Source organism: Salvelinus fontinalis, chromosome 1, assembly GCF_029448725.1.
Source record: "Salvelinus fontinalis isolate EN_2023a chromosome 1, ASM2944872v1, whole genome shotgun sequence".
Classification (NCBI taxonomy): domain Eukaryota; kingdom Metazoa; phylum Chordata; class Actinopteri; order Salmoniformes; family Salmonidae; genus Salvelinus; species Salvelinus fontinalis.
Genome location: NC_074665.1, coordinates 34107420 through 34123469, shown reverse-complemented (window position 1 = coordinate 34123469; position 16050 = coordinate 34107420). Strand labels below are relative to the sequence as shown.

The 16050-nt window shown below is 40.8% G+C and overlaps 1 protein-coding gene across 1 annotated transcript in view; it reads right to left on the bottom strand.

Annotated features, from left to right (window-relative positions):
• Positions 1 to 16050, bottom strand: part of LOC129853504 (phosphoinositide 3-kinase adapter protein 1-like) — a 31937-nt gene that overhangs the window by 3149 nt on the left and 12738 nt on the right. Inside the window, exons 7-16 of the mRNA XM_055919626.1 lie at positions 13876 to 14072; positions 13494 to 13680; positions 13331 to 13402; positions 10977 to 11225; positions 10807 to 10869; positions 10493 to 10692; positions 10272 to 10344; positions 8402 to 8569; positions 7852 to 7922; positions 5878 to 5978 (exon numbers count right to left, since the gene is read on the bottom strand). Coding sequence (XP_055775601.1) covers positions 5878 to 5978; positions 7852 to 7922; positions 8402 to 8569; positions 10272 to 10344; positions 10493 to 10692; positions 10807 to 10869; positions 10977 to 11225; positions 13331 to 13402; positions 13494 to 13680; positions 13876 to 14072 — 1381 coding nt within the window. The remainder of the gene's footprint in view (positions 1 to 5877; positions 5979 to 7851; positions 7923 to 8401; positions 8570 to 10271; positions 10345 to 10492; positions 10693 to 10806; positions 10870 to 10976; positions 11226 to 13330; positions 13403 to 13493; positions 13681 to 13875; positions 14073 to 16050) is intronic.

The following is a 16050-nucleotide window of genomic DNA, read 5'->3' as shown; positions in this document are numbered from 1 at the left end:
GTCATTGCGGTAGCCTCCAGAGTCAGCTGCTGATTGTGCTCAGTTGACTCAACAATACGATCACGGAGAAACATGCTGATCTACGGACTGGTTTTTGAAGTCAGATCCTCTTATATGTGGGTCTGCATGTCTACAACTTCAAGGTAATTTAATAAGTCTGTCAGGCAAGAAAAGTTATTTGTAGCGGTAAAATTGGGTGTGTCAACCTCAGTCACTTTCACTAGCTGGCCATACAGACAACCAGCTAATTTGCCACCGAAATAAAGTCTAGAGTAATTTGTGTTTATATGTTGGGCTTAGGTTATGGTTTATCATGTTTGCTAGGTGCAGATCTTCATAGGCTATACATTGTCTCGTTTTCCTATTATTTGACAGCTTACCTGTCGCGTTAGATTAGTTGGATATTTGTTTACATAGCCAGCTAACATGTAGCTTGTTTTGTCCTGTTTCTACCGATGCAATTACTTTGGAAACTGTCCCAGTTTCGCAACTAATCAGATAACATTGACGAACTCTGTAGTTAGTATGTCTGGCAAGAAAGCAAGAGTTGATTGGAGGAGAGAGAGAGAGTGTGTCTGTGTGTGGAATGGGAGGCGTGTAACTCTATCACACAATTTATTATGGAAACCCCTTATTAGGAAGAGAGTATGTGTATGGTTGAGAAAAATAAAGAGGAAGGAAGAGAGACAGTGTGAGGGAGAGAGAAAGTTGATGTTCCTGACTACAGTTGTATTCTATTTGTTGCTCTTCTCCTTTTCCTCTGTTACTCTGCTCCGCTAGGTCAGTGAAAGTGAGGGAAGTGATGTGGAGAGTCAGGGCTCAGCAGCAAAAGGCAGGGAGGAAGAGGAGTTAGAGATGATTGGAGGGATAGAGATGTGGAGTGGGAGAGAGGAAAAGGAGAGTGAAGAGGACAGAGAGGAGAGTGGAGGGAGAGGGGCCTGGAGGTAGAGAGAAAGAGGAGAGTGAAGAGGGAGAGGAAGAAGCAGAGGGAGATTAGGAAGCAGAGAGAGCGGAGGGGAAGAGGGAGAGCACACCCGAGAGGGGCGTCTACGTCCCACCATTCATCCTTGTACCACACAGCCTGGGCCTAAAGTGACAGTGGCAGGGGTTTTGGAGTTGTTTTTAAAAGTGGTAGGAACTTACAGTTGAAGTCAGAAGTTTACATACACTTAGGTTGGAGTCATTAAAACTTGTTTTTCAACTACTCCACAAATGTGTTGTTAAAAACTATAGTTTTGGCAAGTCGGTTAGGACATCTACTTTGTGCATGACACAAGTCATTTTTCCAAAAATGGTTTACAGACAGATTATTTCACTTATAATTCACTGTATCACAATTCCAGTGGGTCAGAAGTTTACATACACTAAGTTGACTGCCTTTAAACAGCTTGGAAAATTCCCAAAAATTATGTCATGGCTTAAGAAGCTTCTGATAGGCTAATTGACATAATTTTGAGTCAATTGGAGGTGTACCTGTGGATGTATTTCAAGGCCTACCTTCAAACTCAGTGCCTCTTTGCTTGACATCAAAATCAAAAGAAATCAGCCAAGACATCAGAAAAAAATGTAGACCTCCACAAGTCTGGGTCATCCTTGGGAGCAATTTCCAAACGCCGGAAGGTACTACATTCATCTGTACAAACAATAGTACACAAGTATAAACACCATGGGACCATGCAGCAGTCATACTGCTCAAGAAGGAGACACGTTCTGTCTCCTAGAGATGAACGTACTTTGGTGTGAAAAGTGCAAATCAATCCCAGAACAACAGCAAAGGACCTTGTGAAGATGCTGCAGGAAACACGCACAAAATATCTATATCCACAGTAAAACGCGTCCTATATCGACATAACCTGAAAGGCCGCTCAGCAAGGAAGAAGCCACTGCTCCAAAACCGCCATAAAAAAGCCAGACTACGGTTTGCATCTGCACATGGGGACAAAGATCGTACTATTTGGAGAAATGTCCACTGGTCTGATGAAACAAAAACAGAACTGTTTGACCATAATGACCATCGTTATGTTTGGAGGAAAAAGGGGGAGGCCTGCAAGCCGAAGAATACCATCCCAACCGTGAAGCACGGGGGTGGCAGCATCCTGTTGTGGGGGTGCTTTGCTGCAGGAGGGACTGGTGCACTTCACAAAATAGATGGCGTCATGAGGGTGGAAAATTATGTGGATATATTGAAGCAACATCTCAAGACATCAGTCAGGAAGTTAAAGCTTGGTCGCAATGACCCCAAGCATACTTACAAAGTTGTGGCAAAATGGCTTAAGGACAACAAAGTCAAGGTATTGGAGTGGCCATCACAAAGCCCTGACCTCAATCCCATAGAAAATTTGTGGGCAGAACTGAAAAAGTGTGTGCGAGGAAGGAGACCTACAAACCTGTCTCAGTTACACCAGCTCTGTCAGGAGGAATGGACCAAAATTCATCCAACTTATTGTGGGAAGCTTGTGGAAGGTTACCCGAAACGTTTGACCCAAGTTAAACAATTAAAGGCAATGCTATCAAATACTAATTGAGTGTCTATAAACTTCTGACCCACTGGGAATGTGATGAAAGAAATAAGAGCTGAAATAAATCATTCTCTCTACTATTATTCTGACATTTCACATTCTTAAAATAAAGTGGTGATCCTAACTGACCTAAGACAGGGAATTTTTACTAGGATTAAATGTCAGGAATTGTGAAAAACTGAGTTTAAATATATTTGGTTAAGGTGTATGTTAACTTCCGACTTCAACTGTATGTCTGTTCCAGAGCTTGAGGAGCTATTGAGCTATTACAATGTTGGGTGCACAATGGTGGAAGTATGTGTTTGGGGGATGCTCAACATTTCCATCATAAATGCGTACATTGTGTGGTGGACCCTGCAAGGCCCCTTCCCAGAAACCGCAGGCGCTGGTTCATGAAGGCGTTAAAAAGGCAGCTTGGGCATTCACTTTGGGATATGGCTACAGTGGCAGGAAGAGGGGAGCTAAGAGTGTGGCACCAGGGCATGTGGACCGAGTTGTCACTCATTTGAAAGCAGGTAAAGTTTGAAGGTTGCAAGAGAGGTTGTGTGTTGTGCATCCCAAATGGATGCAGGGCAAGGAGTGGGAGATGTTTAGAAACCTCCTTTGGGTGCGCTACGTGTTCTGTGCCACTTTTAAGGATGGGGCCATGCTTCCAGAAGTTCCATGACATGTTGTAGGCTAAATGCAAACACTAAAGTGACAGTGTGAAATATGAATTTATGAATTTGAATATGAGAGAAGGATCAGAGGACCAATGTGCAGCGTGGTAATTTTCCATGAATTTAATAAACACAAAGACAAGATACTGACAAACTAATACAAAACATCAAACGACCGTGAAGCTACAAACGAAAGTGCAATACACAAGCTACTAACGTTAGACATAGACACGATACAAAATAACAAACAAACTAACCGTCACAGTCCTGTGTGGCACAAACACTGACACAGGAAACAACCACCCACAATCCCCAACACAAAACAAGCCACCTGTATATGATTCTCAATCAGGGACAACGATTGACAGCTGTCTCTGATTGAGAACCATATTAGGCTGAAAACAGAAACAGACGAACTAGACACACAACATAGAATTCCCACCCAGCTCACGTCCTGACCAACACTAAACAAGCAAAACACATAAGAACTCTGGTCAGGACGTTACACTCTCTTTATCTGTCTCGATCTATTACTTGTTGCATCCACTGAATTGTTGTCAAAGTAGGCTACTCTTTCTACATTTTGTGTCAGGCCTGTTCTGTACCTAATCTTATTGAGAGTTTACCTACATTTTGAAATAGTCTCTGAATAGTTGTTTACATTTTTCACATTGTTACAGAAGTAAGAATCGTTGTCAAATAGCCTATTTGTGTGGGTTTTGAACTATTTTCTGAATATTGTCCTCTGGTCACATTTTGGATAATTGTTTTATTTATATGTAAATAATATTTATAAGTATAGCATATTATACTTGGAACATTTTCAGTGAGTCATTTAGTCACATTTACTTCAATTTAAATACTCTAGGATTATTCTTAGTTATTCGGCCTATTTCATGGAGAGTCATATGAGGGCACAGTGATATTGTTACATTTTGTACTGTTTTCATTTTTTGAATGGCGGTTTGAATTTGAGTTCCATGTCCTACAAGACAGATCGGCTGAGGGACGAGCTTTACGGAGGAGTGACGGAATCTGACATGAGACCATGGACCAAGGCCTTATGAAGCAAATGTTCATATGAATACAGGGAACATAAAACTAGACAATAAAAGCTTTCTATGAGTAGCCTAATATACAGCAAGATGTGGTAAAAGCCTTTTGATGTTAAACTCTAACTCAATATACACCGAGTGTACGAAACATCTGCTCTTTCCATTATAGAGACTGACCAGGTGAAGTTATGATGCCTTATTGTTGTCTCTTATTAAATCCACTTCAAATCAATGTAGATATTAAATCCACTTCAAATCAATGTAGATGAAGGGAAGTAGACAGGTTAAACAAGGATTTTTAAGCCTTGAGACAGTTGAGACATGGATTATGTATGTGTGCCATTCAGAGGGTGAATGGGCAAGACAAAACATAGAAGTGCCTTTCAACAGGGTATGGTAGTAGGTGCCAGGCCCACCGGTTTACGTCAACAACTGCAATGCTGCTGGATTTGTCATGCTCAACCGTTTCCTGTGTGTACCAAGAATGGTCCACCACAGAAAGGATGTGGAGCTAATATCAGGAAGGTATTCCTCGTGTTTGGTATACTCAGTGTATATCCAACTCTCTACCTTGTGACAAGTTCTCATTTTAGAAAATAAAGAAAAAGTTTACATGAATATAGCCTATCTTCAAACTTCAGGTTTCCTCTCTGACAGTGCAGTCATCAGTCAGCGAGTATTTCCTCTTTATCATATCGTCATCTCACTTTTACCACTGTGTAATGCGCACTGATCTGTTTCTCAAGTTGGCTTGTCTTTTCAATGTGTAATATCCTCAAATAAACTACTGGTTTTCATATGACTCTTTATTGAGCTGCTATCTAGACTACAGCATTAATAAATCACCTTGTAATATTGTAACATTGGTTGTTATACTGCAATATTAGACCATTTGTGATTCTATACTGTCATAATACTCACATTGCTGTGGTACTATGATGGTGAATTTCCGTCTACCTCAGTGTTTTACTCCGGCTCAGGCTTCTTGTTGTCTCACTGGGCCATGGCTCTGGCGGAACTGCTCTAACTTGGAGCCAAGGCAAGGCCTTGGGTACTTTTCAGCTGGTATTTACATAACAATGGCTAGCTGTGAACTTTAACACCTTCTCACAACAGTCTTGAATGTCACATTCTAGATGGAAACACAATAACACTAAAGCTTACATGAACATAAAACACTGTCAGCCCACTAGTGTGGGGGAAAGTCTAATCGGAAAAGCATCATAAGTTGACATACATTTAAGTTACATTTTGTTGTTGATTTCTGTGAGCCAGAGGGCAAGTCTGCTGTTTGTGATGATGGTGTGCAGGTAGCCTAGTGGTTAGAGTGTTGGGCCAATAACCGAAAGGTTGCTAGATCGAATCACTGAGCTGACAAGATACAAATCTGTCGTTCTGCTCCTGAACAAGGCAGTTAACCCACTTTTCCTAGCCTGTCATTGTAAATAAGAATTTGTTTTTAATTGACTTGTCTAGTTAAATAAAGGTAAAATATTACTGATTCTATTTTTAACTCCTGCAATGTTGCCTTTCTGTAATTCCATGTTGCATTACATGCAATTACATTCTGTAATAAAGTTACATCAAGTTTCTGTTATCCTGACACGTATGAAAGGGCCTCTCTTATCCAGAGACTGGGCTTACCGGTCTGGGAGTCGTGGAGGGATTCTGGGGGGAGGAAGTAGAGGCGTGGACTCAGCAATCCTTGGGGGTCGTGGAGGAAGAGGGAGGAGGTCAACTGTGTCCTTTCCATGGATCAAATCAATATACAGCATAATTAATAATCAGGTTATCGACAAAAGCGCCATTGACAGAGAACATTGTAAATACATTGACAAGATTACATTGTAAATAACTACAGTCTTGGCCAAAAGTTTTGAGAATGACACAAATATAAATTTTCGCAAAGTTTGCTGCTTCAGTGTCTTTAGATATTTTTGTCAGATGTTACTATGGAATACTGAAGTATAATTACAAGCATTTCATAAGTGTCAAAGGCTTTTATTGACAATTACATGAAGTTGATGCAAAGAGTCAATATTTGCAGTGTTGACCCTTCTTTTTCAAGATCTCTGCAATCTGCCCTGGCATGCTGTCAACTAACTTCTGGGCCACATCCTGACTGATGGCAGCCCATTCGTGCATAATCAATGCTTGGAGTTTGTCAGAATTTGTGTGTTTTTGTTTGTCCACCCGCATCTTGAGGATTGACCACAAATTCTCAATGGGATTAAGGTCTGGGGAGTTTCCTGGCCATGGACCCAAAATAATGATGTTTTCTTCCCCGAGCCACTTAGTTATCACTTTTGTCTTATGGCAAGGTGCTCCATCATGCTGGAAAAGGCATTGTTCATAACCAAACTGTTCCTGGATGGTTGGGAGAAGTTGCTCTCGGAGGATGTGTAGGTACCGTTCTATATTCATGGCTGTGTTCTTAGGCAAAATTGTGAGTGAGCCCACTCCCTTGACTGAGAAGCAACACCACATATGAATGGTCTCAGTATGCTTTACTGTTGGCATGACACAGGACTGATGTTAGCGCTCACCTTGTCTTCTCCGGACAAGCTTTTTTCTGGATGCCCCAAACAATCGGAAAGGGGATTCATCAGAGAAAATTACTTTACCCCAGTCCTCAGCAGGCCAATCCCTGTACCTTTTGCAGAATATCAGTCTGTCCCTGATGTTTTTCCTGCAGAGAAGTGGCTTCTTTACTGGCCTTCTTGACACCAGGCCATCCTCCAAAAGTCTTCGCCTCACTGTGTGTGCAGATACAATCACACCTGCCTGCTGCCATTCCTGAGCAAGCTCTGTACTGGTGTTGCCCCAATCCCGCAGCTGAATCAACTTCAGGAGACGGTCCTGGTGCTTACTGGACTTTCTTGGGCGCCCTGAAACCTTCTTCACAACAATTGATCCACTCTCCTTGAAGTTCTTGATGATCCGATAAATGGTTGATTTAGATACTGGCAGCAATATCCTTGCCTGTGAAACCCTTTTTGTGCAAATCAATGATGATGGCACGTGTGTCCTTGCAGGTAACCATGGTTGACAGAGGAAGAACAATGATTTCAAGCACCACCCTCCTTTTGAAGCTTCCAGTCTTATTTGAACTCAATCAGCATGACAGAGTGATCTCTCTCACTGATATGATGTCAGCTGGTCCTTTTATGGCAGGGCTGAAATGCAGTGGAAATGTTTTTTTGGGATTTAGTTCATTTGCATGGCAAAGAGGGACTTTGCAATTAATTGCAATTCATCTGATCACTCTTCATAACATTCTGGAGTATATGCAAATTGCCATCATACAAACTGAGGCAGTAGAGTTTGTGAAAATGTATATTTGTGTCATTCTCAAAACTTTTGTCCATGACTGTACATGGTGCTTTCCTAAGTATGATTTATAAAAATCAAGATGCTTTAGATCAATTACAAAGGTGTTTATAATGTAATGCTTTTTGCGGTGATTTGACTCAATTGGATTTAATGTCTCTCAGCAACTACATGTAGGAATAAGGATAAGCTATTTAGCTTAGTTGACTAAGCCATGTATTCACAAAAACAGAAATATACCAAAAGCGTGTTGTGTGAACTGGGGTTTGAAGAACAATTTGGCCTTACCTCAAACTCAGGCTCAGTTCCACTGCTGTAGCTAATGTTACTATGTGTGCTGAGTCTGTTACTGCCACTACCTGAGAAAGTAAAAGTAAAAACTATATGCTCAGGAAAGAAACACGACAAGTAAATGTGAAACAATTTCTTGAAGAGTTAAGAGCCTGTAGTAAGATGTGATGAACTCCCCTCTTCAGACAGTAGGCTTGAGTACACATCATAGCTATAGACGATTGCGACTCAGAGAGAGCAGCTGAGTAAAGCAACAATAATGGGGAGAGAAATGTAGCTACCGGTCTAATCTTTTAGACATAATGACATAGATGATATGGAAATAATCAGAGTTGATCAGCACAACAAATGACCACGTGTTGCAGATTGCATCACCTCTGCGAAGAAAAGTATATTCTATAAGAACTAAAACAGATTTTTGATCAAGACAATCCACACTAACATCATCTTGTAATATATCCAACATCAGAATTACATCAGCTGTCATTTTTGACTGCCATCCTGACATAAGGATCATAGTGACATGAAAATGACAGATAAGACTCACTGGATGTGCTGGAGGTACTGCCAGTCTTCCAAGTGCTTCTCTGGATTGGCCGGGCCACAGGAGGGGTTTCGGCCATGACCTGTGGGGCAGGTTCGTACACAGAACACTCCAAAGCCATGTTGGAGCCCCAGTGAAGGTTCCTCTGTAAAGGGGCGCTTATCTCCAGACCTCACAGGGAAGAGGCCAGATCAACAATAAGCATCAATCATCAACAATAAGCTAAATGTCATATATACAGTACATATATGTTCCAAAGTATTTCCATTTAAGTGTTTTACTGTAACATTATCATGATTTTATACTGGAGAAAAGTATATACGCAACATGTAAAGTTTTATTTCAGTCCCATGTTTCATGAGCTGAAATAAAAGATCCCATATGCATGAAAAGCTTATTTCTCAAAAAAATGTTGCACAAATTAGTTTACTTCCCTGTTAGTGAGCATTTTTCATTTGCCAAGGTAATCCATCCACCTGACAGGTGTGGTATATCAATAAGCTGATTAAACAGCATGATCATTACACAGGAGCACATTGTGCTGGGGACAATAAAAGGCTACTTTAACTTCTTCTTTGTATTTTTTTGTACCATCATATTTGAAATGCAAGAAAAAGGCTATAATGTATTACTCCAGCCCAGGTTCAATTTAGATTTTGGCCACTAGATGGCATCAGTGTATATGCACAATTTTAGACTGATCCAATGAACCATTGCATTTCTGTTCAATCAAGACTGCCCAAATGTGCCTTATTTGTTTATTAATAACTTTTCATGTTCAACATTGTGCACACTCCTCAAACAATAGCATGGTATTCTTTCACTGTAATAGCTAGTGGAAATTGGACAGTGCAGTTAGATTAACAAGAATTTAAGCTTTCTGCCAATATCAGATATATCTATGTCCTGGGAAATGTTCTTGTTACTTACAACCTCATGCTAATTGCATTAGCCTACGTTAGCTCAACCGTCCCATGGAAGGGACACCGATCCCGAAGAAGTTTAAAAGTATTTGGCTTGAAATATACTTAAGTATCAAAAGTAAATGTAATCGCTAAAATGTACTTAAGTATCAAAAGTAAAAGTATAAATAATTTCATAGTCCTTATATTAAGCAAACTAGACGGCACCGTTTTTTTGTATATACGAATAACCAGGTGCACACTCCAACACTCAGACATCATTTACAAACAAAGCATTTGTGTTTAGTAAGTCTGCCATATCAGAGGCAGTAGGTATGACCAGGGAAGTTCTCTTGATAAATGTGTGAATTGGACAAATGTTCTGTCCTGCTATGCATTCAAAATCTAACGAGTACTTTTGGGTCTTAGGGAAAAAATATGGAGTAAAAAGTACTTAATTTTCTTCAGGAATGTAGTGAAGTAAAAGTAAAGTACAGAAAAAATGACTTCAGTAGTACTTTGAAGTATTTTTACTTAAGTACCTTACACAACTGATCAAATGTGACCACTAATGCTGTCTTATGGACTGACATAATTGTAGGCATAGTCAAAGAGGAAAGGCCAATAAAATAAAAAATGTACACTTCAGTAGCCTGATAAATGAAATGTGCAAAGCTGTCATCAAGGCAAAGGGTGGCTACTTTGAAGAATTTCAAATATAAAATATATTTGGATTTGTTTAACACTTTTTTGGTTACCACATTATTCCATGTGTTATTTCATAGTTTTGATGTCTTCACTATTATTCTACAATGTAGAAAATAGTAAAAAATTAAGAAAAACCCTGGAACAAGTAGGTGTGTCCAAACTTTTGACTGATACTGTAATTGCAGTTGAAGTGACCTATAAAATACAGTATGCTCTTGTCACACGTAGAGGCAAAGTATAGAAGAGTCTCCAAATATGCCTACCAATCTCCTTCCCAAGCTTCTCCCTCTCTTTATGGCGTCTGGAAATGCTGTCTCGTAATCTTTTCAGATTTTCCTGTAACAAAAAAATATTTTCTGAATTCATGGAGGTAGTATTTCAGATAATCATTGTACCCCCAAAAGCTAGGCCCGGGCCACAGAAAATATCTGTTTCTTGTGTTCTGCCAAGAGATATGAGTATTAACTATAATCTACTACTGTACCTGTTGATAGCGCAGAGACTGAGATCTCCTTTCCTGGTCAAACTGCCAGGTCTTGAATTCCTGCACAGCATCATCCACACTCAGGACCCCCGCCTTCACTTTCTCCTGCAAGGCTATGAGCTGCCTTTGGCCTGGGGTCTTCATTCCAGCATAGGGGTCGTTGGAAGAGGAGGTGGCGGCTCTGTCACTCACAGGCCTCACTGGAGGTTTGGAGTCACATACATTGTTTACTAATTAGTGGATAAGCTGTGATTCAGGGCAATGTGCAATACATAGAAAATAACATCTCAAGTGATGTTCAATTTGATATGTACCTGTGTTTGACGGGATTTCTCTGAGGTTCCTCTGTGGATTTGATTCTTCATTTCCCGAAAACACTGTGAAAAGCATAGTCATTCACCTGGACCTTAAATACACCACTGGTTTGGCGACTTATGCACTAGCTAATAGCTTTGGAGAACACTTGTGCTGTTCAGTCATGTACCTCTTGAGATGTAGGTCTTGGACTCCTCAGGCTCTGAAAACGTCACAGGTCTCGGAATTGGAGCTGGTGGACGGTTTAAAATGTCTGGGATATAGGTCGCATTCTCGTCCACCGTGTCATAGATTTCATCTTGAACACACATGTTGTAAGGGTCTTCCTCCTCAAACCCCTCTGGTTCTTCCACCTGGTCTCCCACCTCTTCATTCGCTGTATGCTCACCAACTTGGGCCACACCTGCATCAGGTTTCCCTTAAAAAGCCACATCATTTGTAAAAAAAAGAGTACGTCCACAAGTCCAATTACAGTACAATGCAGTACAGTATTTTGTAGTGAAGTTTAGACAACTGTTGATTGCCCCTTGAGCCAGATGTGAATGCTCTGGGGACATAAACTTACCCAACCAGTTTAAATACAATGAGAACCCCATCAACCATTGAGCAGACAATTATAGTGCATTCAGATAATATTCAGACACCATCATCAATCTACACTCAATACCCCGTAATGACAAACACAAACAGGTTTTAGAGATTTTTGCAAAGTTAATAAAAATCAAAAACGGATATATCACATTTACATTTAAGTATTCAGACCCTTAACTCAGTACTTTGCTGAAGCACCTTTGGCAGCGATTACAGCGTGGAGTCTTCTTGGGTATGATGCTACAAGCTTGGCACACCTGTATTTGGTGAGTTTCTCTAATTCTTCTCTGCAGATCCTCTCAAGCTCTAGGAGGTTGGATGGGGAGCATCGCTGCACAGCTATTTTCAGGTCTCTCCAGAGATGTTCTATTGGGTTCCATTCTAAACTTTGGCTGGGCCCCTCAAGGACATAAAGAGACTTGTCCTGAAGCCACTCCTGCATTGTCTTGGCTGTGTGCTTAGGGTCGTTGTCCTGTTGGAAGGTGAACCTTCGCCCCAGTCTGGGGTCCTGAGTGCTCTAGAGCAGGTTTTCATCAAGGATCTGTCTGAACTTTACTCCGTTCATCTCTCCCTCGATCCTGACTAGTCTCCCAGTCCCTGCTGCTAAAAAACATCCCCACAGCATGATGCTGCCAACACCATGCTTGGCCGTAGCGATGGTGCCAGGTTTCCTCCAGATGTGGTGCTTCCCATTCAGGCCAAAGAGTTCAATCTTGGTTTCAACAGACCAGAGAATCTTGTTGCTCCATGGTATGAGTCTTTATGTGCCTTTTGGCAAACTCCAAGCAGGCTGTCACGTGCCTTTTACTGAGGAGTGGCTTCCGTCTGGCCACTTTACCATAAAGGCCTGATTGGTGGAGTGCTGCAGAGATGGTTGTCCTTCTGAAAGGTTAGGACAACTCTGGAGCTCTGACAGAGTGACCATCGGGTTCTTGGTCACATCCCTGACCAAGGCCCTTCTCCCCGATTGCTCAGTTTGGCCAGGCGGCCAGCTCTAGGAAGAATCTTAGTGGTTCCAAATTTCTTAGATGAGATAACCTTTCAGAAGGACAACCATCTCTGCAGCTCTCCACCCATCAGGCCTTTATGGTAGAGGGGCCAGACGGAAGCCACTCCTCAGTAAGAGGCACATGACAGCCCGCTTGAAGTTTGCCGAAAGGCACCTAAAGGACTCTCAGACCATGAGAAACAAGATTCTCTGATCTGATGAAACCAAGATTGAACTCTTTGGCCTGAATGCCAAGCGTCACGTCTGGAGGAAACCTGGCACCATCCCTACGGTGAAGCATGGTGGTGGCAGCATCATTCTGTGGGGATGTTTTTCAGCGGTAGGTATTGGGAGACTAGTCAGGATCGAGGGAAAGATGAACGGAGCGAAGTACAGAGAGATCCTTGATGAAAACCTGCTCAGGACCTCAGACTGGGGCGAAGGTTCACCTTCCAACAGGACAACAACTCTAAGCACACAGCCAAGACAACGCAGAACTGGCTTCGGGACAAGTCTTTGAATGTCCTTGAGTGGCCTAGCCAGAGCCCGGACTTGAACCTGATTGATACAGGTGTGCAAAGCTTGTCATACCCAAGAAGACTCACGGTTGTAATCTCTGTCAAAAGTGCTTCAACAAAGTACAGAGTAAATCTGAATACCTACGTAAAGTCTGCATACCTACGTAAATGTGATATTTCAGTTTTTTATATGCAAAAAGGTATAAAAACCTATTTTTACTTTGTCATTATAGGGCATTGTGTATAGATTGATGAGAGAAAAAAACATTGAATCAATTTTAGAATAAGGCTGTAACGTAACATAATGTGGAAAAAGTCAAGGATTCGGAATACTTTTCGAATGCACTGTTTATTGATATCAAACGATATCAATATCATATTGAATAATCGATATTGGTTCCCACCATTAGTGTTTTGTCAATTTACCTTGAAAAAATGTTCTAAGTATGATTTCTTCTGGGTTATGCGACTCTCTTAATGCCTTCTCCATGTCCTCATCTGAGGGGAATAAATATTCAAAGATAGTAGTAATCCATCATCATCGTCATCATCATCAAAGGGAAATGGTACTTCATGTAATTAATCATACATAGGTCTTCCATGTAGTCTGGGCTTAACCCCATCATGGACTCATAGATGTCTTCTTGGCACCCGGGGTTTAGGGAATACTTCATGATGATATCTCGAGAGGAGTTGGACGTGGACTCGTACACATCCTCATCTTCTTCAGCCGCGATGGACTCTTTGATATGAGACTTCAGCATGTCAGCCGTCTCCTACATACGAGATATCGTGCACATAGTCTTAGTCTTAACTAAAGATATGATTTCACAAAGTTACTACAATAAGAGCCGGTGGCTGTTATTTGAAATCATTGTTGTGCGATCCAGAGCATTTTCCCAAATTGAGATCACACTAGAGAGATACAAGATAAACACATCACTGAATGAATATATTAACAATGGACTTACCACAAAGTCGTCCATGAACTGTCTCAGGTCAGAGAAGCCGCTCCTCTCTGCCAGTGTATTTGGGTAGTCTCCATTCTTATTCATCACGCTGTAGGCCTGCAAGGCGCCTGGACACTGTAGCAGGACTGTGGTAAGCTTCTTCAGGCCATACTTTGCAGCAAAATGAAGCAGAGTGGGAAGCTCCTGCTTTCGCTGATCTGAGTGACAAAAACAGACAACTGTGATCTATTCCACTTGTTATGAACGTTCTTGAAGACTCAAAACCTTCAGGATACAAGTTGAACTTGATAAAAAAAAGAAATGTTCCCAAAAAAGAAATGTTCCCAATTCACCTAGAACACAGAATGTATTGACCTTTTGGACCTTGGCTCATATCTCTGGATGTCAACAAAACTCAATGGGGATAAGATTCTTGGACTCTTAGATAAAAAAATGTGGACATCATTTGATGGCATTTTTGAATGTCCAGATAACATTTTTGGGTGACCAGTGGCCATGTCCCACATCACATTTTTGGATGTGCCAGATAACAAATGTGGATGATTACAGCAGGAGAATGGTAGTTCATCGGTCACATGAAAAAAATCACATTTTGGCAACTTATTTTTCTTGAAGTGTCCCATTTATCCAGTTTCGTAACCATAACTGTCTGCTTTAGGATGGATTTATATACGTTTGACTATGAACTAAGATGACTGTCAGAGTAAATTTAACGTCACAATCTGTAATTCATTTAAGGCATAATCTGTAAAGTTCCTGTAATTAAATGGTAATGCTAAAGAATTAAATAAGAAAATAACTTATACATGGCTTTTGGGCTTGCTTACTACAACTGTACTACACTGTCATAACCCAAATTGTTTTTCTTCAGTCTTTATGTTTTAGTGTCTTTTGATTCTCAATATAAAGGGAATTTCAATCAACCCCCTATTTTTAAATGGAATTGACCCCAACTCTGCTTAGAGCCACTGTCTGTATTTTTTCCCCATTAAAAAAAAGCAAAAACAGTTGCACCTTTCTGAAATAATTCTCTATTTCTTCTAAAATAAGTTGAAATTAAAATAATAAAATGTCTCCACTCATTGTTATTGGATTTCAACATTGCAGAGCAAATTACATTGTTGTTAACTTAAGTTATTAAAACAACTAGCATGAAAAAAAGGACTAGCCAAGATAACTGCCAATAAATGCTTCTTGTGAGCTTGATGCATCTTTCTACTGGAAATTTGTGCCACTCTCCAGCAGCAAACATATCTCATTATTCAATGTTTGAGGGGTGCCCTCCACCAACTGTTGTTTTCAGCTCTCGCCATAGGTTATGTATGTGATTCAGATCTAGACTCTTTGCTGACCACTCCAGAACAGTCCAGCGTTTCTTTTTTTAACAATTCCAGCATGCGTTTGATGTGTTTTTGGGGTTGTTATCCTGCTGGAAGACCCACAACCTTCAACAGAGACAGTTTGCAGACATGAATTGAACATTGCACTCCAAAACAATTTTTTACGCTGCTGCTACTCTCTGTTTATCATATATGCATAGTCACTTTAACTATACATTCATGTACATACTACCTCAATTGGGCTGACCAACCCGTGCTCCCGCACATTGGCAAACCGGGCTATCTGCATTGTGTCCCGCCACCCACCACCCGCCAACCCCTCTTTTTACCCTACTGCTGCTCTCTGTTCATCATATATGCATAGTCACTTTAACCATATCTACATGTACATACTACCTCAATCAGCCTGACTAACCGGTGTCTGTATGTAGCCTCGCTACTTTTATAGCCTCGCTACTTTTATAGCCTCGCTACTGTATATAGCCTATCTTTTAACTGTTGTTTTATTTCTTTACTTACCTATTGTTCACCTAATACCTTTTTTGCACTATTGGTTAGAGCCTGTAAGTAAGCATTTCCCTGTAAGGTCTACTACACCTGTTGTATTCGGCGCATGTGACAAATAAACTTTGATTTGATTTGATAATCTGATGATTTCATGATGTCTTGCACACATTCAAGACTTACAGTACCAGAGGCAGCAAAGCAATGCCACAGCATTATCGAACTTCCCCCATGTTTGATTGTAGGGTAGGTCTTCTTTTCTTTGAATGCTTCATTTTGCGGTTGATATACAAATCATAGAGACTCCACTGCTGAAGGAGACACAAGAAAG